The 25,993-nt window shown below is 41.3% G+C and overlaps 1 protein-coding gene across 1 annotated transcript in view; it reads left to right on the plus strand.

Annotated features, from left to right (window-relative positions):
* The window catches only part of ERGIC1 (endoplasmic reticulum-golgi intermediate compartment 1), a 158,434-nt gene extending 149,464 nt beyond the window's left edge, over positions 1–8,970 (plus strand). The window contains exon 10 of the mRNA XM_036751763.1: positions 6,571–8,970. Within this exon, the coding sequence (XP_036607658.1) occupies positions 6,571–6,678 (108 nt within the window). The 3' untranslated portion in view covers positions 6,679–8,970. The remainder of the gene's footprint in view (positions 1–6,570) is intronic.
* Positions 8,971–25,993: the final 17,023 nt, after the last annotated feature.

The following is a 25,993-nucleotide window of genomic DNA, read 5'->3' on the forward strand; positions in this document are numbered from 1 at the left end:
CACACACACATGCATGTGCTTTAGTAATCCATTACTTAGGTTAGAACCTGCTTAGGTTGAAAAGAGGAAAGTTTTAAGTGAAGGAGATGAGAGAACCACAGCGGGAGCTCTCAGATAGAGAACCTCTAGCTTAGAAGGCCATTGGCCATTTGGTTGGGAGTTCAGTACTTCCAAACAGATGTCTTCAGTCATCCACACTTTAGACCAAGTAATGGTCTAATTAGCAAATAGATTACCAGTAGGCGGTGCACGGCCAGGATGAAAGGATTTCGTAGATCTTGCTCTCTGAGAGTTTATATTCTAAGAGGGATATCAGAAATATAAGACATTATCTTGTCCCTTAAAACTGTAAGTTGGAGAGGAAGAGTTAAAACCAAAATGGCAGCCCCAAATCCCAGCAGCAAAATGGAAGCTTGAGGTCACAGATGAATTAATGTTGGGGAAATAGAAATCTGCATATAGTTATTGAGCCTCTTGTAGTTCAGACTCTTGAATTTCTGCCTCCTCCACACCCAGGGCCAAGTAAAGCAACTAAGAATCTGCACTGAGTGAACTGGTGCAATACCATCCTTATTACTGAAAATGCATTTCACCTTTGATGGCGGGTCATTTGTAACATCCTCATTTATGAGAGACAGCAAATCATTATTGTTTTTGTTGAACAGAGTCGTTTATGTCTCTTATCCAGAAACAAATGCATATGTTGGCTCCTTTCTGCTCTGAGCAAATTGAACTATGCATGAAGGCTGGAAGGAGGGATCAAAGCAAGTGCCAGGTGTGTGTGAGTCATAAGCACTCAGTGGTTCAAAATTGTGTGCAGATGAATATAGATGTGTGTGTGTTTTTTGCATCGCTGCACTTAAGTCAAATTTTCCTATCCTCTGATGCAAGCATTAAAAGCATTTTGTGGTGTAAAATCTCCTGTCATCTGATCCAGTTGACTGAAATAAACCAGCTCCCCTGCCGTCATCTCCCCTGAAAAGTACCCCTGCATCATGCTCTGGGGCGTGGTGGAGAGACAGACCAGAGAGGAGAGGCCTAGCCTGTCTTAAAAAAAAAAATCAATCTTCCCCACCACCCCCTGAGTGGCTGCTCTGGTTTCTTGGACTGTTGTTTCTGGAATGCCAGCTGTGCCACTTAAAACTCCTCTGTGAAGCCTGGATTCACTGAGCTCATCTCATGGAAATACCGTTTTTATAAATAAACCCCAATTGAGTATACACTTTCTTATCCCCTTTACTTTGTCTTTCTTTTTTCTTTAGGTCTTTCTTCCTTGGCACCAATGATTCCATCAAGTTGGCCCCATAGTCTGCCCACTATTATTGTATTCTTGTTTAGATTTGGATTGTTCATCTTCCATGTGAGGAAGGTGGTAGTTATGTGGCTGAGAGTTATCAAGGGAACCACAGGACTGAGCCCACTTTTCCCCTTCTGTGGTCCTGCCATGTCAACAGGCATTTTTGAAATCCTTACAATGTGCCAAGCACTTGGCTGTGCACAGGGAATATAAATTCCAGCAAAAAAGACAATCTTTGACTTCAGGTGCTTATAGTTTAATGGGAGAAACAACACATAAAAAGATAACTGAAAAGCAGGAGAAGGGGTATAGAATTGGGAGAGAGTGAGAGATACCTACATTGCAGCATGGTAGAAAAAAATCCAGAGAGTCAGAAGTATATACTGGAGAGGAATAGAGATGTGGCTGGCCTGAATACTTTCCTTAAAATGAAGATTCTGGGCAGGGAGCTAGGTGGCACAGTAGATAGAGCACTGTCCCTGGAGTCAGGAGGATCTGAGTTCAAATTGGGCCTCATACACTTTTTAGCTGTGTGACCCTGGGAGAGTCACTTAACCCTGAATGCCTCCCCCCACCCCCGCAAAAAGAAAGAGAGAATTCTGGGAAGAAATGATCAATTAGAGCTTCAAAAGGGTAGCAGAGACAGAGGGAATTTCCAAGGAGAGAAAGCTATTGTAGCATAGTGGAGAAAGTCCAGAGATTCTAGCATTTATAAATGCCCTAATTCTGACAATGGATAAAGCATTTGCTTTTCTCTGAAAATAGAGGTCAGAAACTCACACCCACTCACAAAAATCTAATTTTCAGAAGGTCAAAGGTCATCTTGTCCAGTTTGAACCTGAACTACAGGTCTACAACATCCTCAGTAAGCATTCTTACAGATGTTACTCAAAGACCCTCAGTGATAGAGAACTCATTATCTTTCAAGGCAGCTTATCCCACTTTTGGAAAGCTCTAATAGTTAGAAAGTTTTTCTTCACCCCCTTAATCTGTCTCTGTAACTCCTACTCCACTGCTCCTACTTTTCTTCTATAGGGTCAAGCAAAACAAATCTAATCTCATTTTGCCAGCCCTTCAGATACCTGAAGATAGCTGTCATGGCCCTCTTCCTTCCCTACTGCCATCACCAAGTCTCTCTGTGATAAACATTCACAGTTTCTTCAGCTGTTCCTCATGTGGAGTGGTCTCCAGTCCTTTCACTATCCTGATTTCCCTTCTCTTGGATGCTTTCCACTTTGTCTTTCCTAAGATGTGCTAGTCTTGATGTGATACTAAGAATCTATTAAGATGGACTTGTGGCAGGTAGGTGGCACAGTGGATAGAGTGCTAGACCTGGAGTCATGAAGACTTCTCTTCCTAACTTCAAATCTGGCCTCACACATGTGCGAGCTGTGTGACTCTAGTCAAGTGACTTTACCCTGTTTGCCTCAGTTCCTCATCTCTAAAATGAGCTGGAGAAGGAAATGACAAATCACTCTACTATCTTTGTCAAGAAAACCCCAAATGAGGTCATTAAGAATTGGCCATGACTGAAATACTACTGAACAACTACAAAGAAGGTGTTAATTTTTTTGATAGCTTCATTAATATCCTAGGGATATTCCCCCTCCTCCCCAGGTCTTTTTCAAACAAATTGCTATCTAGTGGTTCATCCCCCATCCTGCGTTACTACAGTTTAATTTTTTTAATCCAAGTGTAGGACTTTACATTCATACACATTAAATTTCATCCTATTAGACTGGCCTATCAGTGTTTCAAGATCTTTTTGCATCTTGCCTCTGTCATTCAACATATTAGCTCCCCTTCCCTTTTTTATACTATCTGCAAATTTTTTATGTATGCTATCTACACCTCCATCCATGTCATTTGATAACAATGTCAAATAGCACAGGGCTAAAGACATCCTTGGGGTTCTCCCTTAGAGATCTCCCTCCAGGTTGACTTTGACCCCTTAATGCCTATGCTTTGGGTCTGGTCATTCAACCAATTCCAAGTCCCAACTATGTGTGTTGGGAAACTGTTCTCTTTCATTGGGTTAGCTCAGTGTTCTGAGAAATAGAAAAGATGAACTCTTGAGAGCAGAAATGAGTGTCAATTGAAACATGCACAAGATTTAGAGTAGAATGATTTTGATTTAAGTCCCAGCTCAGCTGCTTATTAACTGCATGACCATGGACAAATCCCTTAACTCTGAGCTTCATTTTTCTCATTCATAAAATGGGATGGCAGTATTTCTGCTGTCCATTTTATGAGGTTTTATGAGGGAAGAGGTTTGTAAACTTAAATTGGGGGGGCGGGGACAGGGAAGCAAATGCTCGTCAAAGGTATCCATCACTGTTGTAGAGGATTTTTTTGCAGCACCCAAATAGAAATTCCCTCTAGATGGTGAGTCCTCCATATGTTCCTGATTACAGATGGTATTGTGCTGATTGGATGCAAGAAAAAGTTTGGGTTTAGGTGTTATGCTGATTGCGTCATTAGAACATCAGAGGACCTCTCCTTAAGATCCATGATTAGAGTTATCTCTTTTGAGTCTGGATGTGGGAAAATCTAAATGAACGAAAAATGCATGTTGTCTGGACTAAAACATGTAGCTGGATAACCAGTTGACTGAGTTAGTACATAAGTATATTTACTTGGGACGGGCACTAGAAGTGCAAAATGAGTTGAGGCAAGAATTGAATGGGAGGAAGAGACCAGCCTGAATTGTATTTGAGAAATTGGGTTGTTTTCAATGATCCCAAGATGCTCCTTAGTGCAAATATCCATCTTTCTTAACTTAAATGTTTTGCCAATGCCATCTGTTTATAGCTTTCAAACACCATAATTTCTACAGAATCACAGCTTCATCCAACCCAGAGGGTAATGGAGAGATGTGTGATGGGCACAGGTAGGCTGCAGTATATCTCTAATGAGCACCTGTAGTCATGAAGCAATATGAAAGATATATGTTTTTGAGGAAATATATGAGTGGTAAAGGAGATCGACCACTCCTGTAGCAAGAGTAATAGTATTGATGGATAGCCTGAGTGCTCTCCATCATGAAATATGGAAAGGCCTAGAGCAGAGGTTCTTTTTTTTTTTAATATTTAGTTAGTTTTCATTTTCAACGTTCACTTTTATAAGATTTTGAATTTTAAATTTTCTTCCCTTCTCCCCTCCCCAAGATAGCGTATAATCTAATATAGGCCATACATGTACAATCATATTAAACATATTTCCACATTAGTCATGTTGTAAAGAAGAATTAGAACCAAAGGGGAAAACCACAAAAAAGAAAAAGAAAATAGTATGCTGCGATCTACATTCAGACTCCATAGTTCTTTCTCTGGATGTGGATAGCATTTTCCATCTTGAGTCTTTTGGAATTGTCTTAGGTCATTGCTTTGCTGAGAAGAGCTAAGTCTATCAAAGTTAGTCATCAAACAGTGTTGCTGTTACTGTGTACAATGTTTATCTCGTTCTGCTCACTTCATTCAGCATCAGTTCATGCAAGTCTTTCCAGGTTTTTCTGAAGTCCACCTGTAAAGCAGAGGTTCTTAACCTGGTGACCATGAACTCGTTTTTTCAATATTTTGGTATCTGTATTTCGATATAGTTGGTTTCCTTTGTAATCCCATCTGCTGTATTTTACACATTTAAAAACTTCTGAGAACCATTGGCTTCCCCAGACTGCCAAAGAGGTCCATGACTCCTAGAACCCTTCTAGCACATGGTATGCATCCTCTGTGGAAGATCTGTAGGAGAGTGTGAACAAGCATCGCCCAGGATGGGAAGGCATGGATGGGCTCTGTACTGTATCAGTGGAGCAAGTATCTACATTAATGACGTCCCAGATCTATTGAAGTATGAAGGAAATGGCATAGGAGCCATAGGAAGTATTGCTTCAATATCTTGTGATCTGTGATCACTTTGATGACTGTTCTCCTTCTAATGAAATTCACAGCCCACCCATGTCTGTCCACCCTAAGTGGTTCTTATCCATATCATCTCTTAAACTCTCCACAAGCTGTTGTCACTATAGTGTTGAAGGCCTTCCCCTAGGTCTCTCTAGACTCTGTGTGTCTATCAGTTAAGCAGCAGGTCATCTACCAGTCATCCACAGGGCAGAGGATAGGCCTGTGCTGGGTGTGAATAGACTGCAGAGCATTACCAGTCATGAACTGCAGATGTGAAGGTTATCATATCATCACACAAATGTGTGACTGGGAGAAGAAAAGGAAGGCTGGTCTTGTCAAGAGCAAGTTAGTATTTTGAACTGTAAATTCTCTTGATACTGTATCAGTTTTCCTGGTCTTATCAGTTCGTATCCTTTCCTAGATTTAAGCAACAATTGTCTAGTATATTCTTGCACCTTGCTTTGTGGGCTTTCCTGTCACAGCCATTGAATGGTAACAGATTGGTATTCCTACTACCCTCTAATGTTGGAATACAAGCCAGGAAGTGAAAGACTTCCTTGATTTTGCCAAAATCCCACTGTTTCCTTCCCTTGGCACTTGACTCAATGATAATGATGGCAGATATGGTGACCAAATTTCCAAAAGGCACATGGGCGTTGAGATGCCAGGGGTCACCACCATTCCAAACTACAGTATATTTTGAAGGGATCTGGTTCACAAAACAAAGGCAGGTCTAAAGGGCAGAACAATTTTATCTGAAAAACTTCTCTTGATTGTGCCTTAGGGGGTGTCTGCTTCACACAGGATCTATGTCCATTTCCACTGAAACGTATCACCTTGGGTACACTACTCTATCCTCTAAGTGCTTACAGGCAGCTGAGCACAAAAACCCAAGCTTGAGTCCGTAAGGAAATGACTCGATTCATCATTGTTCATTTCCAGGCAGAATTATTTAATGGAAAGAGCACTGGGAATCAGAAACCCCAAGTTTAAGTCTCTACTCCATTATTACTTATTACCTATGTAATGGGCAAATCACATCACATCACATCGCAGCATAGTGCAACAAACAGAACAAGCTTTGGATTTGAACCCAGTTGACTTGAGTTCAAATCCCAGCTCTGCCACTTTTTATTACCTGTGTGAACTTGGAAAAGTTGCTTATCCTCTCTGAGCCTCAGTTTACCCCCATGTATAAAATGAGGAAGTTAAACTAGATGATCTCTGAGGTCCCTTCCAGTTCTGTATCTCTGATCCTCTGACTTCTCTTCAGGCTTCTCTTTTCTCATATGTACAGTAAAGGAGCCCAGACTTGGGCTAGATGCTTTCTGAGGTCCTTTCCCAGCTTTAACTTTTGTGTGGTTCTTGTTTCAGATCTGTGCCATCATTGGAGGCACTTTCACGGTGGCCGGAATCCTGGACTCCTGTATTTTCACAGCCTCTGAGGCCTGGAAGAAGATTCAACTAGGGAAGATGCAGTAACCCTGTGACTCCAACTCACTTTGCCAGGGACAGCAATGCAGGATCCCAGACCCATTGCTCTAACGAATACATTTCTTTTTTCCCTCTATCAGAGTTGATATTCAGTTGTGTTGGTTGAAGTTACAGAGTGGATAGTTGTTACACCAAGGTTTCTTTTCCACACCATATTCCCATCTCGGGGGGAATTCCAGGTTACACATTCTCTTCCTTTTTTTTTTTTTTTTGAAAAGACAATACCGAGTGTTATTAGGAAGAAAGTCCACTGCCAGTGCCAAGAATCATGGTACTCCCTGCCCTGGGAAAGAGGGGTGGGGGTGGGGTTAGGAGGGGTAGAAATCATTCTCTGAGAAGCAATCAGGAGGGCTCAAGGTTTGTTATAATTGGGGTTCCAACAGCCTGCAGAGTCTCGTTGGGAAGTAACAAGAGAGTCTAAGAGTGACAAATTCTTAGTATCCTTAGGACAGTTACCTCGCTCACTTCTCCTGGGCATCAATCTGAAGTAAGTAGAGGGTGAGGAAAGCCCTTTTGGAGAGAGAAAGCATTTGGTTTCTTGCCCAGGGATATCCTGTGGCTTATGCTGTCAGGCCTCTCCCTATGCCACCCCTAACATCACACTTTGGGGATGTGCACTTGGCTGAACTACATTAAGGTACCAGTTGAGCTCGTATTTTATAGGGCTCAAGATCCCTGTTTCTCTCTCCATTTTTTTTTAAGTGGGTTTTAGACTGCTGAGAACCACGGCCCCCAAGAGACTGAAGTCTGTTCACCGCTGGTGTAGCATAGCTGACTGCTGCAAAAATAAGTTTTCCTCCCATTTTCCCCGTTACTCTTAAACTCCCACCAACGTGCCTCAGTCCTAACCAAAGGACAACACCTTTTAGCTAAGGAAACAGCCTAGCCTCTGAACCCACCTCTCCTTTCTACTGGCACCTCAGCCTTTTGTGATGACAAAGTAGTGGTGAGTGGTTGGGCACCTCATGGGTTTAGATCTGGAAGAAGCCTTAGGGACCACCTAGTTTAACTTCCCTTATTTTACAGAGGAAGAAACTGAGGCCAGGAAATGGGAAATGCCATGCCCAAGGGCATGCAGTTAATAAACTGTAGAGGAGAGAAAACTCATTTCCTCCTCCTCTAAATCCAGTGTTCTTTCCACCACTTGACAATATTCTGCTCTATGTAGGCCCAGTGGCTTTGCGCAGGCCCGAAGAGTGACCAGTGAGCTGAGTCACTGGGGATGATTCCCCAGTGACATGAAGACTTTTCCCCACCAGTCTCTACATGACATCTCTGGGGCAACAAGTTTATTGCTAATGTGAAAGTAAAGTCAGATAGCCATTTCCCCTGGAGACACCCTAGTTCAAGATGTTTCTGTTTACTTTGTTCAGGTGTTATTTTGGTTTGGTTTGTTTTTTTCCCTCCCCACCAATGGCAAACAGAAAAGGAACTATCCTGGCATGGGCCAGCAGCTCCTTCCTGCCTCCCTTATCAGACACTTGCTCTTCAATTCTTTCACCAGTCCCTCCAGCCATTAAGACTAGCTAAAGACAGACAGTCATGCAGCTGGTGAGGTAGCCGCAGCTCTGGTTTCCTTCCACTTAGTTCAGAGCTGTCTCTGCTGCTGCTGCTACTTCTGCTTATACTCCTTTTTGTCAGAAGATTCTCCTTTTAGATTAGAACAAGGAAGGAAGAGCAAGCCAGGCCAGGGAGGGATTCAGTGAAGGGAATTTCAAATATTCTGTGTTGATCCCAGAGAGAGCACCACCCTTCCATTTTCCATGCACACCAAGAATTCTTTGCGTGCTTTGGTGATTCAGGATAATGTCCAGTCGGATTTATTTTCTAACAAGGCCTTTGCCGTTTATTATTTTAAGCCCCTAATACCAATTAGAAAAACTCCCCCTTTTTTTATTATGAGTCTATTGATATTTTAAGTGTAACTGGATTTTGTCATTTCTTGTATCTGTCATTGTTTGGATGAATTTTATATATATATTTTTTCCATTTACAAAATTCAGAAATGGAAATGATCCCTTGTGTATGGGGGCATGAGGGGGTTGGGGTGTGTGTGTGTGTGTGTGTGTGTGTGTGTGGCATGCATATGTATGCAAGTTTTACTTTTATGGAATTTTTCCATTACGGAGGTGGAGGGGTGGGTGGGGGATTTCATTTCTCCAATGAAAGGATACCAATGACCTGTTTTCTTAACAAAATTCTTAAGGAGGGAAACTTTGCCCTCTTTGTTTCTTCCGCCCTTTGGGTTTAAGCAGATTAAAAAAGCTGTGATTTTCAGAAGTTTTCCAGTGTATTTCCTTAAACCATGGTTTATGGATTTATGGGTGGGACTGTAGGTGGGGCTAAATTCTCAATATTTATAACAAAGAGAAATTACAGCTCTAAAGATGATTGTCTTGGGGAAAATCTCTACCTTCTCTGAATCTCTATAGCACTTAAAGACAGTGCCCACAACTTAATTAAATTCAACAAGTGTTTATTAGGTGATACAAAGTATCACACTAAGTGTTAGGGCCGTAAGGATGACAGATGAATCAGTTGCTGCCTCACACGGCTTAAGGTCCAACAGAGAGGACACAACATGTACACAAATATGGGACAGAGAATGGGATAGAGGCACAGTGCCCGGAGAAGTTGAGAATGAAGTGATCCTTTGCCCTTTGGAAGCTGGGGAAGCGCTGGGAATGCTTCAGAAAAAAAGGTGGTATCTTAGTGGGCCTTGAAGGAAGAGAGAGAGTTCAGAAGAGAAATGGCAGAGCCCAGTTCCAAGGGCACGAGGGGGGGGGGGGGAGACAAGAATGGATGTGGTTCAGTTTGGCTGGAACTGTGGGGCACTGTGGGGTGATGGATGGGGCATTTGACTTAGAGTCAAGAAGACCTAGATTCAAATATCACCTTGCACACTTACTAGCTGTGTGACCCTTGGCAAGTCACATAACCTCTCTGTTCCTCAGTTTCCTAATCTATAAAATGATTAAGGGATTGGACTCTGGCCCCCAAAGTCCCTTCTAGCTCTAAATCTATCCTATGAGTAGGTAGGATAAAACCAGCAACTTGTTTAGACAAAACTTTGTGTGGTTACCTAATTTTATGTATGGATCGTTTTGTCTTCTTGACTGAAATGAGATGCCCAAGGGCAGGGATTCTTATGGTTTCTACTCTTATAGCCTTGATGGCACCCAGTACGTAGAAGGTACTTAACACTTTTTGACTTTTAAAAATAGAGGATTATTTGACCTGGAGAAGAGGACAAAATAATCGAGTCATGTAAAAGTTATCTATCTGCGTATAAGACTGTGTTCTAGGATTCCCCCCCAAAAAGCATTCATCCTGTCCTTTAAATGATTTCAAGCAGCACTGTCGCTGAAAAGCAGCATCCATGGGCATACTATATATAAAGTACAGATCGTTCTATGCAAAGCCATAGAGTGAATGCTTTGGTGGAATGATGTGCTTTGGGTGCTTGAGAGTTTAAATATGGTGCTCCTCCAGAAGATTCCCTAGAGGAAGCAGGGGCAGTTGTTTGTCCTTCCTTTTTGAAGAAGACTAGTGATGTCACAGGGTGATATCTTGAGTCCTGTGTGAATTGGATTTAAGTGAGGCACAAAGTCATCAGTCTCACTCTCTCTTCCTGAGTCATTGAAGTCCAGTGGCAAGACAAAAGTCAAGACAACTGGCAATGGCCCAAGATGCAGTGAGATGACCTTGGCATCTTTGATGCCTGACCAAGTTCTAAGTACTTGACAGTGCCTACTTCATAACTGTTGGAACAAATTGTTCTCATCTGCCCATTCTGCCAGGGGAAGTCTTCACGTGCTTAGGGTGAGCTTCTATTTGGAAGCAGGAGGGGAAGCATAGTATGTAGAGCTGGAAGAAACCTTGTAGATCATCTAGTCTTGTCCTTCATCTTTTAGATAGGGAAACACAGACCCCAGAAAGTTAAATAACTTCCCCAAATTCACAAAATGAGAAAGCCAAAACTTAAGCTTCGGTCAAGAGTTGTCAATCGTAAGAACTATCAATGCCAGAATCAACCATTGTTCTAGGAGATCAATGGTGAAGAATGCTGCTCACTTCCTGACAGATGATACACTAAGTAATTGCAGAATGAGGTGGACATTTTCGAATATGACCAATATGGGAATTTTTTTCTTTTCATTTTTTGGAGATGGAAAGGGGAGAAAATCTAAACTTGTCATTGAAAAAAGAAAATTTAACTTTGAAAAGGTCATATCAGAATATAGACTCTTTGAGGACAGCAACTGTTTCATTTTTAATCTTTGTATGCATGATGTCTTCGACATAGACACTTAATAAGTGCTTGTTGATTGACTCACATATTTAAAGGGGTATTACGCTTAGCCACCAGAACCTTAGCTTGGTGTGACTAGAGAGGATAAAATTAAGTATAAACATGTCTGTCACTTTTACTTTGTTGGTTTGACAGACGAGTCACATTCACACTATCTTTCTGTTCTGTTTGGTTTTATTGTTCTGGGTCTGGGAGGTATATGGTCAGAGGTCAGCTGCTCAGCTTTCCACATTGGCATACTTGACAGTCATTGAGATTTCCTGAATGTGGCATATAAAATTACAGATTAAAAGTTGGAAAGGACCTCAGAGGCCATCAAATCCAACCCTTCATTTTATGAGGAAACTGAGTTAATGGTTAAATGGCTTGTCTAAGGTAACATAGATAGTATGACCAGGATTTAAACCCTTGTCCTCTGATTCCAAATCCAGTATTCTTCCCACTGTTCCATGCTGCCTCATTCTTTGTTTTCCTTATGATATGAACATTCAAGGTAGAGTGATTACAAACATGATATTCTGGAGAGTACAAGCATGATATCCTGGAGAGTGGGCAGTCATTCCTTCAACTGTGAACTTTACGATGAAAAAATGCCATATTGGCCAGTAGATGGGTCATCTCCCCTTTTTAAAAAATTCACTTATTTTTATTTCCAAATTCTCTCCCTCCCTTTCCCCATTTCTCCACCCACTGAGAAGACAAGGAAAATAAAACCCATTACAAATATGTATAGATATAAAAAACAAACTTCCACATTAGCCATGTTCCAAGAAAAAAAATTAACAAGAAAAAGAAAGAAATGGAAGAAAATATGCTTTAATCCACACTCTTGAGTCCATTAGTTCTCTTTCTGGAAGTAGCATGTTTCACTGTAAGTCCTTTGGAATTATGGTTAGTTGTTTTGTTAACCAGTTACTAAGTTTTTCAGAGTTTACTATCTTTACCATCCTGCTGTTATTGTATAAATTGTTCTGGTTCTGCTCACTTCATTCTCCATCAGTCCATACAAGTCTTCCCAGGTCTTTCATTATCTCTTACAGTACCATAGTATTCCATCACATTCATATGACATAATTTGTTCAGCTATTCCCCAATTGAAGGGCATCCCTTCAGTTTCCAATTCTTTGCTACCACAAAAAAGAACTGCTATAAATCTTTTTGTACAATGTGGATCCTTTTCCTCTTTCTTTGATCTCTTTGTGGTATAGGGTCAAAGGGTATGTACAGTTCAATAGCTTAGGGGGCATAGTTCCAAACTGCTCTCCAGAGTGGTTAGACCAGTTCACAGCTCTGCCAAGAGAGCATTAATGACCCTATTTTTCCACATCCCTCCACATTTGTCATTTTCCTCTTTTGTAGTCTCAGCCAATCTGCTGAGTATGAGGTAGTACCTCAGAGTGGTTTTAATTTGCATTTCTCTAATTATTGGTTATTTAAAGCATTTTATATGGCTACTGATGGCTTTGATTTCTTCCTCTGAAAACTACCTATTCAGATCTTTTGACCATTTATCAATTGGAAAGATTATCTCTTTTTATTGTAATACAAAGTTAAGATACCCAGAAAAACTGGGAAGTCTAATATTTGCAGATCAGAGCCAAAAATGCTGGAATCACCCTCAACTGCAATTTGGGATTATAGGATCCTAGGATTTAGAGCCAGTATGGGCCTCAGATATCATCTAGCCCAACCCTTTGTCCCTTCATTTTACAGAAAGAACACAAAACCAGAAAGAGAAACCAACTTTTCAGAGGTAATTCAGAGAGTAAGGAGAAACACGATTCAAACATTTGGTAGAACAGCTGAATTGCCCAGATCCACACACAGCCTATCCAGCACTAGTTCAGTCACCTTCCCTTTCTCTGTCATTTTTTTTTTTTGCCCCTAGCTAGCCATTTGAGGGAAGCCCTATAAAAAGCTGAACAAAGTGAAATTCACAGTATGAAGCTCCCTGCATTCCCAAAGAGAATCCAAGTCCACACCAAATTCCACAGGCTTGTGGTGCTGTGAGGAGGGGTCTTGAAATGGATTGAGAATACAAGAAGACTATTCTGCTTGATCACAATAGGCTCAGGGAGCTCAGGTCAGTTCTAGTTATTCTGGATGGGAAGGCCCCGCACTTGAGGCCCTATGAACTTTTTAACCTGAGCCTGATTAACTTTTCTTTTTTCTGATTGATAATTTTCAATATAATTGATTTACTTTGCGAGCCTTTGAATTTTGTTTATGTTAAAAACATTCTGAGAAGTAATCTATGTCAAGCGGCTTTGCGAGACTGCCAACAGGGCACATAACACATAAAATGGTTAAGAACCCTTTCCTGTTTAACAACAAAGTAGTGTAGTCAGTCAGTTCAACAAGAGATAGGACACTCAGATTCACATTCCAGCCCTTTGACCACAGCTAGCTTGTTCACCTCTCTTGAGTTTTTTTTATTCATCTATAATGAGGGTAAAGCCCTCTCCATCTCACAGCATTTTTGTGGAGTTTTCATTTTCAAAGTACAGTTCCTCTCCCCCCAAGGGATTCTATTCGAAGTTCGGCAAATGTGGTTATCATCTATCATCCTCATCATTACACCCCACCCCACCCCCGAATACACACACATTACACACAGACACACACACACACAGACACACACACACACACACCCGCTGCCATTTTTATGTTTCTTCAAGGTTTTTTTAAAAAAGGCAGCTAAGTGGCACACTGCTGGGCCTGGAGTCAGGAAGACTCATCTTCCTGAGTTCCTGGCCTCAGACACTAGCTGTGTGACCCTGGGCAAGTCACTTAACTTTGTTTGCCTCAGTTCCTGGTTTGTAAAATGAGCTGGAGAAGAAAATGGCAAACCGCCCCAGTTTCTTTGCCAAGAAAACCCCAAATAGGGTCATGAAACATTAGACATGACTGAACAACAACAAAGTCTCAAATGCTAAATAAAGGTAAGGCCCCTGTCCTACCTAAAATTTCTGTCTCCTTCAGCTCCTCATTTTCTACTCTAGAAACCTTAGGGACTTAACAAAGGTTTGTTGCCTGCTTGTGAGAGAAAAATCATGCAGAGCACAGGACTCTGCCAACCTTAGGGACATCAAACCCTTATTAAGCACCTGAGCTGTTAGAACATTATGCTGGGAGCGGAGGAAAGGAAGAGGCTCATGTAGGAAATGGTCCCCAACCTAGTAGAGCTCACAAGGATACTTTGTAAGCCTGAAAGCAGAGTAAAAGTGATCAAAAAAAAATTTTTAATAGATAATAGACATGACTGCAGATCCCAGGGTCTGGAATTCCTTGGGGAACAAGGTATTATGACCTTAGAAACTGTCTCTCAGGGCTATTTCCTGACTGATCTGATATGTGTAAGCACAGTCCATAAGAAAGGACTCAGGCCAGACCAATCCCACCTTCCATCATAACAGCTCTTCAGCTCAATCACCAAATCTAAGATGAAGCAGAGAATTGTTCAGCGAACAGAAGAAGGGTACAGACTGGCTTGCCACCTTGAATGTAGTCTTGCTTTTGGGGCATTGGAGGAGGGTGAAGGAAATAAGCATTTATTAAGTACCTACTAGGTGCCAGGCACTGGGCTAGGTAATTTACAAATAGTATCTCATTTGATCCTCACAACAGCTCTGGTTGAAAGAGAAACAACTCCTAGCAACCGACTGGAATATTACAGTTTAGATAGCTAGATTGAAGATTTATTAAGCTTTTACTGTGTTCCAGGTACTCTGCTAAGCCATTCACATATATTAACTCAAATATTGTATGACATTATTATTATATGATATGTCAAATACTATTACACATACTATTTACAGATATAAAATATTTGATCCTCATCACACTGGTTGAAAGAGAAGGGACTCCCAAAAACTGACTGGAGTATTACGGGATAAATCAGTAGATATAGATAGATGGATGGGTGGGTGGGTGGATGGATGGGTGGATGGATGGGTGGAAGGGTGGGTGGGTGGGTGGGTGGATGAGTGGATGGATGGGTGGGTGGATGGACGATTTATTAAGTTCTTACTATGTTCCAGGGAACTGTGTTAAGTGCTGAGGGAAGTGGTTCTTGACCAATAAACCTCATTAGTTTTGCTGGAGAGGCGTCAGAGTTTTTCAATAAAGGTAATGTGTCACAGTGGAAAAAACAGGGCTGGATTTGGAGTTGGGAAACATGGGTTCAAAATCTAGCTCTTACTTAGAAACACATGATCTGGGACAAGTTACTACATCTCTGAGTCAATGCTCTTTCATCTGCAAAATGGGATTACTAATACAGACTCTGTGAAGCGGATAGTACAAGTGAATCTTTCTCAAGCACTACAGAAATGCATGGTTGCAAGCCACACTTTCAGAAATCCACACGTTGCAGGCTGCATGACTTTCATTCTTAGTTACATTCGACAGTAATTACAGAGTTATAATCAGAGTGTGCATCCAGGGCTTTGTACAGGGTGTTGAAGAGTGTCTACTTTTCCCTAAAAAAACAATCCTCTAGCCTTATGCCATGTTGTACAATTACTCTTACTCTTCTGTCACAATCTGAGCTGACCCTTCTCCCAGCATGTCTGTGCACAATATAGGAAGACTATTCTTCCTTAGCCCTCAACAGCTCTTGCCCACAGTACCAGAATTCCTAGTTATGGCTCTGATAAAATTGCTAATTGATCCAATCCTGTTGGGTTTTCAGTTGGCACTAGCCAGAGAAAAATTGATGTAGTATTAAACAATATATTAGACCCTACCAACCTACAATTCATTCTCTTATGCTAGCTACGTGGATGCCTATATGGAGGAATCAGAATTGGGAGATTCATGGCAAACAAGTTTGGGGTAAAGAGTTATGGGAAAATATATGGGACATGTCTTTGGTTACAGATCTGTCAGTTTTTCATGTTGATGCTCATGCAACCCTGACCACACCAGAACGTGAGTACAATGCACATGCGGATCGACTAGCAAAGATTGCTACTGAATGTATTGTCCCTACTCCGACTCCAACTGATGACCCAGCCTTAGCAAGATGGGTCCACCAGACTGCTGGCCATTTAGGGGTCCAGGCCACCCATCGATGGGCACAGGATCGAGGTATCAGTATTTCTCATGCGTTGTTAAAACAAATAACAGAGGAGTGTTGTATATGCCAATTAGAAAAAGAACGAACTCTTCCTAGGATAGTTACTGGAGAAATAGCAAGGGGAAAAGTTCCAGCCCAAATTTGGCAGATAGATTATATTGGCCCACTACCCCAGGATAAAGGATGTAAATATGTATGTACGTGTGTTGACACCTATTCAGGTGTACTAGTGGCTTGTCCTTATAAAGACGCAACTCAGAAAAACACCTGTAAAACTCTAGATATTGTAAGTTTATATTATGGAACCCCAATGCAGATTCAAAGTGACAATGGGTCACATTTCAAGGGCAAAGAAGTGAAAAGATATTGTGTGTTGAATAATATAGAATGGATATATCATATTCCATATTACCCACAAGCATCTGGGCTAATTGAAAGAATGAATGGATTGTTGAAAGAACAGCTGAGAAAATTAAGCTCAAATAATTCATATCGACATTGGAAGGATAATTTGTCTATTGCCTTACGTAATTTGAATAATAGGCCCTTAGGGGGAAGTACACCTCTAGCCAGAATGATGACCCCAAATCTGCAGATCAGAGAACAGCAAACATGTGAGATCCAAAACATTGAATTTTGGACTGTGAGGGAAGATGTCCCACTACCAAGTCCAGGAACACCTGGTTCAGCAGGATATGATTTACATTGTATAGAGAATTTTAGGTTAAATAGGAAAGAGATAAGAAAAACCCCTACTGGAGTATGTATGAGAATCCCCAAGAATCATCTTGGATGGATATTACCTAAACCAGGATTAGCGGCTCAAGGAATACATGTATTGGCTGGAGTGATAGATTCTAATTATCAAAAAGAAATTGTTGTGACACTCCAGAATATGGGTAAAAAACCTGTACAATTTTGTAGAAATGATAGGATGGTTCAAGTCATTATTATCCCCTGTGAAAAAATACCCTTTGTGAAAACTGACCCTCCTCCCAAAATAACTACTAGAGGGGCAAAAGGGTCTTGCTCCATTGATAGAATAAAGTCAGGAGCTAAGGTATGGGTAAAACGGAAGCCAGATGATATTCCAAAGGCTGCAGAAGTTATAGCCCATGGGAAGGACAACACTGTAACAGTTGTCTATTCAGGGGAAAATAATTACCAAATCGTACCCCTGAACCATATATTTTACCGTGAATAGGTTATAATAATAGATTCACAGACTATTCTTTTTGTCCTTTGTTTTGGCTAACCTTGTTGCTAGTTTTGTTTCCTTCAGGCTTAAGCACCCTGCACTTTCCGGTGACTGCCTAAGCATGTAGCATTCTTGGAATTCCTGCCAGCTCGTTAAAGAAATGACCTCTGGAATGGGACTTTTTGGGGGCAGGGCCATCTCTACATCCAATTTCAGCATGAAGAAGCTATGGAAAATGAGACCTTCACCCCTCACCCCAAGATTTTGAGCCCCAATCGTTCAAGGGGGGTGGAAATGATGATAGTGTTCTGTTTACTTATTTTGTATTATCCTTGCTGTGTTGTTTTATTGTTATGATATTATTGATCCTATGTAATGGATACAAGGATTTAGGGGTGGACATTTGAATTATTAATAATTATTTTGGGGATGATTGATTGAAGAGATTATCTTGCTGGGACCTAGGGGTGGATCACATTTGAATCGTAAACCAATATTTAGGAATGTCACCAAATGATATGTTTTGCTTTATAATGAATGATATGTTTTAGTTTCCTTTGTAATTGGATCACAATGTATGTTCTAGGATACATGGCTGATTAGATTATGTATCCTATAACAAGGGGTGGAGTGTAGCCAGAATGGCCTTTGTTTTCTTTGAATGACTCAGCTTACCTCATTGAGCCTCTGGACACTGTGGCTTGCTCTTCCGGGGCAGGAGGCCCAAGGAGCATTCCAGGAAGCAGACAACTTCCTGTGTGATGAGTCATGGGGCTGGCTGAGGGGAGGTGTTAACGGCTATGCTAGGGGGAGGGGCCAAGTCAAGAACCAATCGGCCCTGGTCGTTCAGGCGGTGCTTGATGATGTCAAAAACTCTATAAGAGGGGAGAGGACAGCTTGAAGATCCTCTCTTTTCCTTTTCCGGTTGGAGCCAGAGACAGTTACAACGACAGTTACAGCGACAGTTACAGCGACAGTTACGGCAGTTACGTCAGTTACAGCCACAGACACAGCTGAAGCAGGAGCTGCCAGTAGCAGAGCTAACCTACGGGAGAAAGCTGAACAAAGACTTCAGGCCATTACAGCGACAGTTACAGAGACAGTTGGAGCCAGAGGCAGTTACAGAGGCAGTTACGACAGTTACGTCAGTTACAGCCACAGACACAGCTGAAGCAGGAGCTGCCAGTAGCAGAGCTGACCTACGGGAGAAAGCTGAACAAAGACTTCAGGCCAGTGGGTAATCTTATTACCATAGAGGGGGAAACATGATTTTGCTTTACGCAATCATGCTTCTCTGTAGCCTCCTGGTTACTCTTTCAAGGCGTACTTATTGGGCCTGGAAGCTTTTGATCAATATATCAAAATGGGGTTGCTGGTTCATGGGTTGGTTACTGTGGAGCCTAAATAAATGTTTTGATTCTTCTGCCTTCTACTTTGAGAGTTTCTTATATCCGGCGGTTCCGAACCTTTCAGACATGTTTATGATCCTCTTTGAGATTATCAACTCTGCCCTCCTAATACAATGTCCTCAATAAATATTTATTAAACACCTAAGATTTGTAAAGCACAGTGCAAGAAGTCAAGAAAAAACAAGTTTTAGAGAGTTGAGTGGTCCTTGTCTCCACATACTTTATATTCTAATAGGGAGATGAGACATTACATTACATGATAAATAAAGATATTTAAGAATTGCAAAACAAACTATTAAATGAGATCCAAGGGGAGAGGTGATTTCCAACAAGGGTCAGGAAAGGCTTCCTGGAGGACGTTGAGGATGGTGGCAGTTGAGTTGGGCTTTAAAAAATGAGTAGAAATTCAACAGATCAAATGAAGAAGAATGTGCCAACTAGGGGATAACAGAAGAAAAACATGGAGATATGTTTGGGGAAACAGAGGGTAGTCTAGTTAGCCCTAAGTGTGTGGAAGGAAGGATAAAGGGATAGGATAAAAGATGGATATATGGGATAAAGTAGGCAAAATAAGTTTTTCCCAGTCATGCTACATTTGTCCTAAGTCTTAGAAATTTGAAAGGAAACAGGAGTTTTAAAAGAAAATTCAGAGATCCTGCCAAAGAGCAGAGATTTTTTGGTTGTTGCCAATTGTTTTGTTTTGTTTTTACTTGTATCTCTTGAACCTAGTACAATGCCTGGCAAGTACTTTATTGGTTTATTCGAGTCCCCTCTCTGACACATATTGACTGTGTGACCCTGGGCAAATCATTTAACCTCTTCCTATTCCAGGCAATGCTCCAAGACCTTAAATTGTAGCCAGATTACCAATTTGCATGAACAGTGTGAGTTTCCTCATCCAGGAGCTCCCTACATGGTTGAAATCATAGGTCTGGACAAAGATAAAAGAGAAAATATTTACATAATAGAAGTTTGTGCTTATTCTAAGCCATTTTTATCTCTTTCCCCAGAATTTGTTAACAGTCATTTGGTGATGAAGGCAAAAGCTAATAAAATTGTAGGTTCAGAGTTAGAGAGGACCTAGTTCAACTCTCATTTTTTACAAATGAGGAAACTGAGGCCAGAGAGGTTAAATAGCTTGACTCCAGTCCCGTAGACCCAGGTCCTCGGACTCCAAAGGTAGCATTAGTTCTGTCATCCTGCCTTAATTATATCACACAATATCAGAGTTGAATACGGTTTCAGTCCTTCTCATCCAATCTGTGCCACGACAGGGGTGCTTTCTTCAATATACATACCGGCCATCTAGCGTTTGCTTGAAGGTCTCTAATGCGGGGAGAGGAGGGCACAGCTTACATCCTGGCTCTAATCCTTAGGAAGATTTTCCTTATGTAAGGATTTGATCTTTGACCAACGCTCAAACCCAGAAGATAATCACAAGTGTTAAGGAGGTTTTAAACATACTGAAAAGATTTCTACTCACTGTTTCCTAGGGGACCTATGAACTCTTTTCTATGAGGGAATTAAAGGGAGAACCTCATTGATCAAGCAAGGCTTTGAATAGCTAAGCCCTGCAGGGACAGAGCTCAGTTTAGGTCTGAGCTAGAAGCTATGATTTTAAAAAGAGCCACCCCCAGGCTATTCACTCCTAGTTAAGTTAACAAGCATTTATTAAGGGTTTACCAAGTACCAGGCACTGGGGATACACAAAAAGGCAAAAACGCCCCCTCCGCCCCCTCCACCCCCCACACCTCTAGCTCTTGCTCTCAGTCTAATGGGAGATACAACATATAAATAAACTAGAGGGAAGGAGAGGGAATAAATTTGTGTATAGCACTTACTAGGCACTATGCTAAGCATTTTGCTACTTCATTTTGTCACCTTATTTGATGAAATGTATACATATAAGATATATACAAAATAGAAACTAATCTGAGAAGGCAGCTAGGTGGCATAGTGGATAGAGTGCCGGGCCTGGAGTCAGGAGAACCTAAGTTTAAATCCAGCTTTGGATACGTATTGGCTTTCGACCCTGGGCAAGTCGTTTAACCTATTTGCCTGTTTCCTCATCTGTAAGATGGAGATGATAATAGCACTTCTGTCCAGTGGTGGGTTTAGGTTTAGTTCCTGGAACGGGTTGTTAGCAGGGGTGGGGCCTTCTCCCACCACATCAGCAGCAGGGGCTGCACCTCAGCTCGGTTCCATGGAGAACTGGTTGTTAATTCATTTGAATCCCACCACTGCCTCTGTCCCACAGCTATTGAGATGTTCAAATGAGATAATATTTGTAAAGTGTTTGGTTCAATGCCTGGCACACGATAGGGGCTATATAAATGCTTATTCCCTTCCCTTCCCTCTCAAAGGCACAGAACAGGGAGATGGTAAATTGTGTTGGAGGAACTGGGAGAGGGCCCATGTTGCCGGACCATAGAGTGCAGAGGGCAGTCAAGGGTAAAAGGGACCAGAATTTGAAGGACTTTATGCCAACATATGAAGAGCATTATGTGCCCAACATGGAGTAATAAGGAGCTCCAGGACCTCATTGAGCCAGGGAGTGACATGGTCGGAATTTTGTCTTAGAAATCTTGTATGGATTGGAAATGTGAGTAAAGCATACAAGTCAGAAGGCTGTTTCAACAATCCAGCAGAGAGGTAAAGAAAAAGCCTGGAATCAAGGTTGTGGCTGTGTGACTCACCTAAAGGCAGAAAAGAATGAAACACAACACAGATAAACAAGGGGGCCAAGTGTTCCTGGCTCCATAGTTAACAAGTGAGAAGAGGTCCAAGGCCTTTCTCCCACCTAGAGGCTCTCAGCAGTCTATGCTTTGATTGCCACCAGAGAAGAGGGAGCTCAGTTCCTCCACTGAGTTTTCAGTACACACTGTCAGGTCTAGCTCCACAGATAATTAAAAGGCTTTTCATCATCAGGATGAACAGGAGACAGTCACAGAATATTTATGCAAGCAGTAAAGTGGAGGACCAGGGATTTCCATTATATTCTGTCATGGATTTCTGGGATCAGGTACCCCAACCATCCACATGAGTTGGCACCAGGCCCAGCAGATTTCATGTTTGAAAGACTTGGCTGCTATTGGTTAGTCCCTATTACAGAGAGAATTATGGGATTTAGGCTAAAAGACACCTTTATAACATTTTACAGATGAGGAAACTGAGGCCTAGCCAGAAAGAAGTGACTTTTATAAGGTCACACCTGGAGCTAATAACAGATTGAGGAATAGAATACAGACCTCTTGCAATTTGTTTGTTTTCCACAATACCAAGGACTCTTTAGAGCCAAGCAACCCAAGTGACTTCCTAAAGGCCCAGAAGGAATTGGTTTCTTTTCCTTTCCATGTCCCTGTGTTCCTTTTTTTTTTTTAATGGAGAAATAGAATTCCCCCCTTTCCCCATCTTCAAAGGGCAACAGATTATTTTCTTCTTAATTTTCCACCCTGTGGCCTGGCAAAGAGAAAATTCCATAGCCTTCTTGAGAAGGTCATCCAACCCTGTTCCAAGGCCTCATTTTCTCATGCTTTAATCATCTTCATTGCTTTCCTTAGAAGCTTTTCCAACTTCTTCTTTTAGTTATGGAGCCCAGACTTGATCATAGTACTCTAACAAAGGCCTGACCAGGCCTGAATATAATGGAAGGATTACTTCATGGGGCTTGGTCCAGTTTAGGTCACCCAATATCAGCTTGCCCTTGTTTCACTTGGTTTAAATGGCACAGTGCTGACTCATGTTCAGCTTTAGCTCAGAAAAGTTTCCATCTTGCTCAGAGATTTACCCATCATCATGCAGTTAATATAGGTGAAAGAGTCACTGTATTAGGAGACCCCGATTCTACTCTTGGCTCTGCCTCTAATCACGGAACTGGACAAGCCATTTTAACCTCTCTGGGTCTCAATTTTCTCTTCTATAAAATGAGGGGATTGACTTAGAAGATTTATAATGTCCTTTCTAGCCCTAAGAGTCTATGACTCAGAGGGACTTGTTCAAAGTCACACTTCTAATAAGTAAAGGCCACATGTCTTGGTGGAAAGATGGCTGGATTTGAAGCCAGAACTGCTGTGTGACCTTGGGCAGTGTCTGTATTTCTTCATACCTTACGATAATGGCACTGGCCCTGGTGACCTCTATGGCCCATTTCAATTCTAAATCCTACGATCTCAACTGGCACACCTGGGATTTGAACCCGGATCTTCTCATTCCAAGTGTAGTGTTCTTTCTACTATCCCATGATGCATCATTTCTTCTTTACCAAGATGGTTTGGGAATTCTGTCCACCCTTCCTCCCCCTTGGTAACATCTACAAGTATATTGAGTGTGCTTCCCATTCTCTTATCTCTGCTGACTATTTTTTATATTTTATTTTTTCAAATTACATGTAAAAACAATTTTTAACATTCTTTTTTTAAGTTTTGAGCTCCAATTTCTCTCCTTCTCTACCTCCCCTCCTACCTCCTTGAGAAGGCCAGCAATTTGATATAGATGATACATGTGCAGTTATCTAAAACATTATTTCCATATTAGCCATGTCACAAAACAAAAAACAAATACAAAAAGACAAGAAAAATTTAAAAGGTTTTTTTTAGAGTATGCTTTGATCTGCATTTAGATTCTATCAGTTCTTTCTCCAGAGGTAGATAGCATCTTTCATCATAAGTCCTCCAAAATTGTCTTGGAACACTGTATTGTTAAGAATAGCTAAGTCATTCACAGTTTTTCATCATACAATATTACTGTTCCTGTGTACAATGTTCTCCTGATTCTGCTCACATCACTTTTCGTTACTTCATGTAAGTCTTTCCAGAAGTATCCTGCTCCTCATTTCTTATAGCACAATACTACTCCATCACAATCATATACCACAACTTGTTCAGCCATTCCCTGATTGATGGGCATCCCTTCAATTTCCAATTCTTTGCCACCACAAAACGAGCTGCTATAAATATTTTTGTACAAATAGGTCCTTTTTCCCTTTTCTTTGACCTCTTTGGGATTCAGACCTAACAGTGGCATTGCTGGGTCAAAGGGCTCACACAGTTTTATAACCAATTGGGCATAGTTCTAAATTCATCTCCAGAATGGTTGGATCTATCTCTGCTGACTATTAATGGAAAATCCTAAACACCACTGAGCTTCCTTCTTTTATGAGCCTTCCACCTCTTTCTGCATTACCTGATGGAACAACCAGTCCTAAGCTACATCCTGTTGGAAAGTTTTGCTGATTTCTGGGGTACTGAAGTGTGCTCAATGTGTAAGATAACAACGAATATGGCTTTACTTTATTACTGCCATAATACCTTAAGCATAATTAGGATTTTTTCCCCGCTGAGACTTTAATAGAGTACAAAGCTTTTCCAACCACTCACAGGCATGACCGTTTTGTTTGACTCTGAATCATGAAGAGGTGAATGTGCCTTTTATCCTGGCAGTGACTCAGGAATGAGATTAAAAATAGAACCTAGGAGCCCAGAAGGGGAAGTTGTAGTTAATCATTAGTATCAATCAATATTTATTTAATGCCCTTGAGTACATAACTCCCAAGGTAGTATGATGTAGTGGAAAGAATGTGGGTATTGGAAATAGGAGACTTGGGTTCAAGTGTCAGCTCTTACTAGCTGCGAGACTGGAAAAGTCACGTAGCCTCTTTATTTTCTCATATGTGAAATATTCAGGGTTTTTATGGTTTAAGTTCTCATGTTGATGAAATCTAGTAGTCTTAATGCCATTTTAGGCTGAATTTAGACAGGTACATGAGCAGCTAGGTGGTGCCATAATTCACCAGGCTTGGAGTCAGGAAGACTCATTTTCCTGAGTTCAAATCTAACCTCAGACACTTACTAACTGTGTGACACTGAGCAAGTCATCTGTTTGCCTCCATTTCTTCATTTGTAAAATGAGCTGTAAAAGGAAATGACAAGCCACTGTTGTATCTTTGCCAAGAAAACTCCAAATGGGGTCACAAAGAGTTGGACAAGACTGAAAGACAACTGAACAACAATAGGAAAGAAGAGCACAGCTTCCAAGATAAAGCGGGTGATAGCCCCTCTGTACTTGACCGTCATTAGGAATATTGTGTTGAGTTCAGAACACTTAGACACTGAGGGAAAAGAGGAGAAGCTAGGGAATAGCATTTGGGGTTTGTTTGTTTGTTTGAAATAGTATTTTATTTTCCCCAATTACATATCAAGAAAATTTTTAGCATTCATTTTTACAAGATTGTAAGTTCTGAATATTTCTCCCTCTTTCCCTCTCCTCTCCTCTTCTGAAAATGGTAGGCAGTTTGATAGAGGGAATAGTGTTAAGGAGTTTTGAGATGAAGAGAAGGGGAGAAGAAGGAGCTCTCAGGCAACGGCTTCAATTTTCTCAGTAAGGTAAGAGGCAAAATCCTCTCCTGAAAGAGGAAAGGAAGCAGAGGTGGGGGTCTGAAGGATAGAAGAGGTTCGGATAGCTTCCCGGACTGAGGAGACAGGGAATCAATTAGCAGGGAATAAAAGGATTGCCTCAATGCAGTGAGAGCCCCCTTGACATTCATGCCATATGAGAACTGGTTAAAAGAACTAGGGATATTTAGCCTAGAAAAGAGAAGACTGAGGAGAAGCAAAGCTAGAAGTCTTCAAGTGTCTTCAAGAGTACTCTTAGGTAGAAGAGAGAGAAAGGTTTATTCTGTTCGGCCCCCAAGGGCAGAACCAAGAGCAATTTGGGGTGGCCCGGGGAGTCGGGAGAGAGAAGTAAAGAAACAAATTTAATACTAACTGCTAGGACGTAAATAACACCTTAAGATTTGCAATGTGCTTGACAAATATTGTCTCTATCCTTACCACAACCCTAGAGGTAGATGTTGTTATTAGCCTCTTTTTACAGATGAGGAAACTGAGGCAGATAGTGGTTCAAAGGCTACAGAGCACCTACTATGTGCCAGGCACTGTGCTAATCACTTTTACAAAGATGATCTCATTTGATCCTCTGAATTTAAACTCGGGTCTTCCTGAGTCTAGGTCCAGCACAGCCACCTAACAAATAAAGCCATCCATATCTGGAATGGGCTGCTTACCACTAGGGCTCTTTAAGCAAGGCTTAGATGGGGAAACCAAAGGGATTCTTGTCTGGGTGTGATTGGGAGAGATGTTCTCTAAGGTCCCTTCCAACTCTGACAATCCAAGGACCCTGTTAGTCTGGCACCGGCTGCCTCAGATCTCCTAGAAATGTGATTTAATGTTCTTAAACCACAAAGGAAGACAGAAAATTTTACAGGTCCCAACCCTCCCCTAAGCTATGTAATTCTGACAGAGAAATTG

Source organism: Trichosurus vulpecula, chromosome 3, assembly GCF_011100635.1.
Source record: "Trichosurus vulpecula isolate mTriVul1 chromosome 3, mTriVul1.pri, whole genome shotgun sequence".
In the NCBI taxonomy this organism is placed as follows: Eukaryota; Metazoa; Chordata; class Mammalia; order Diprotodontia; family Phalangeridae; genus Trichosurus; species Trichosurus vulpecula.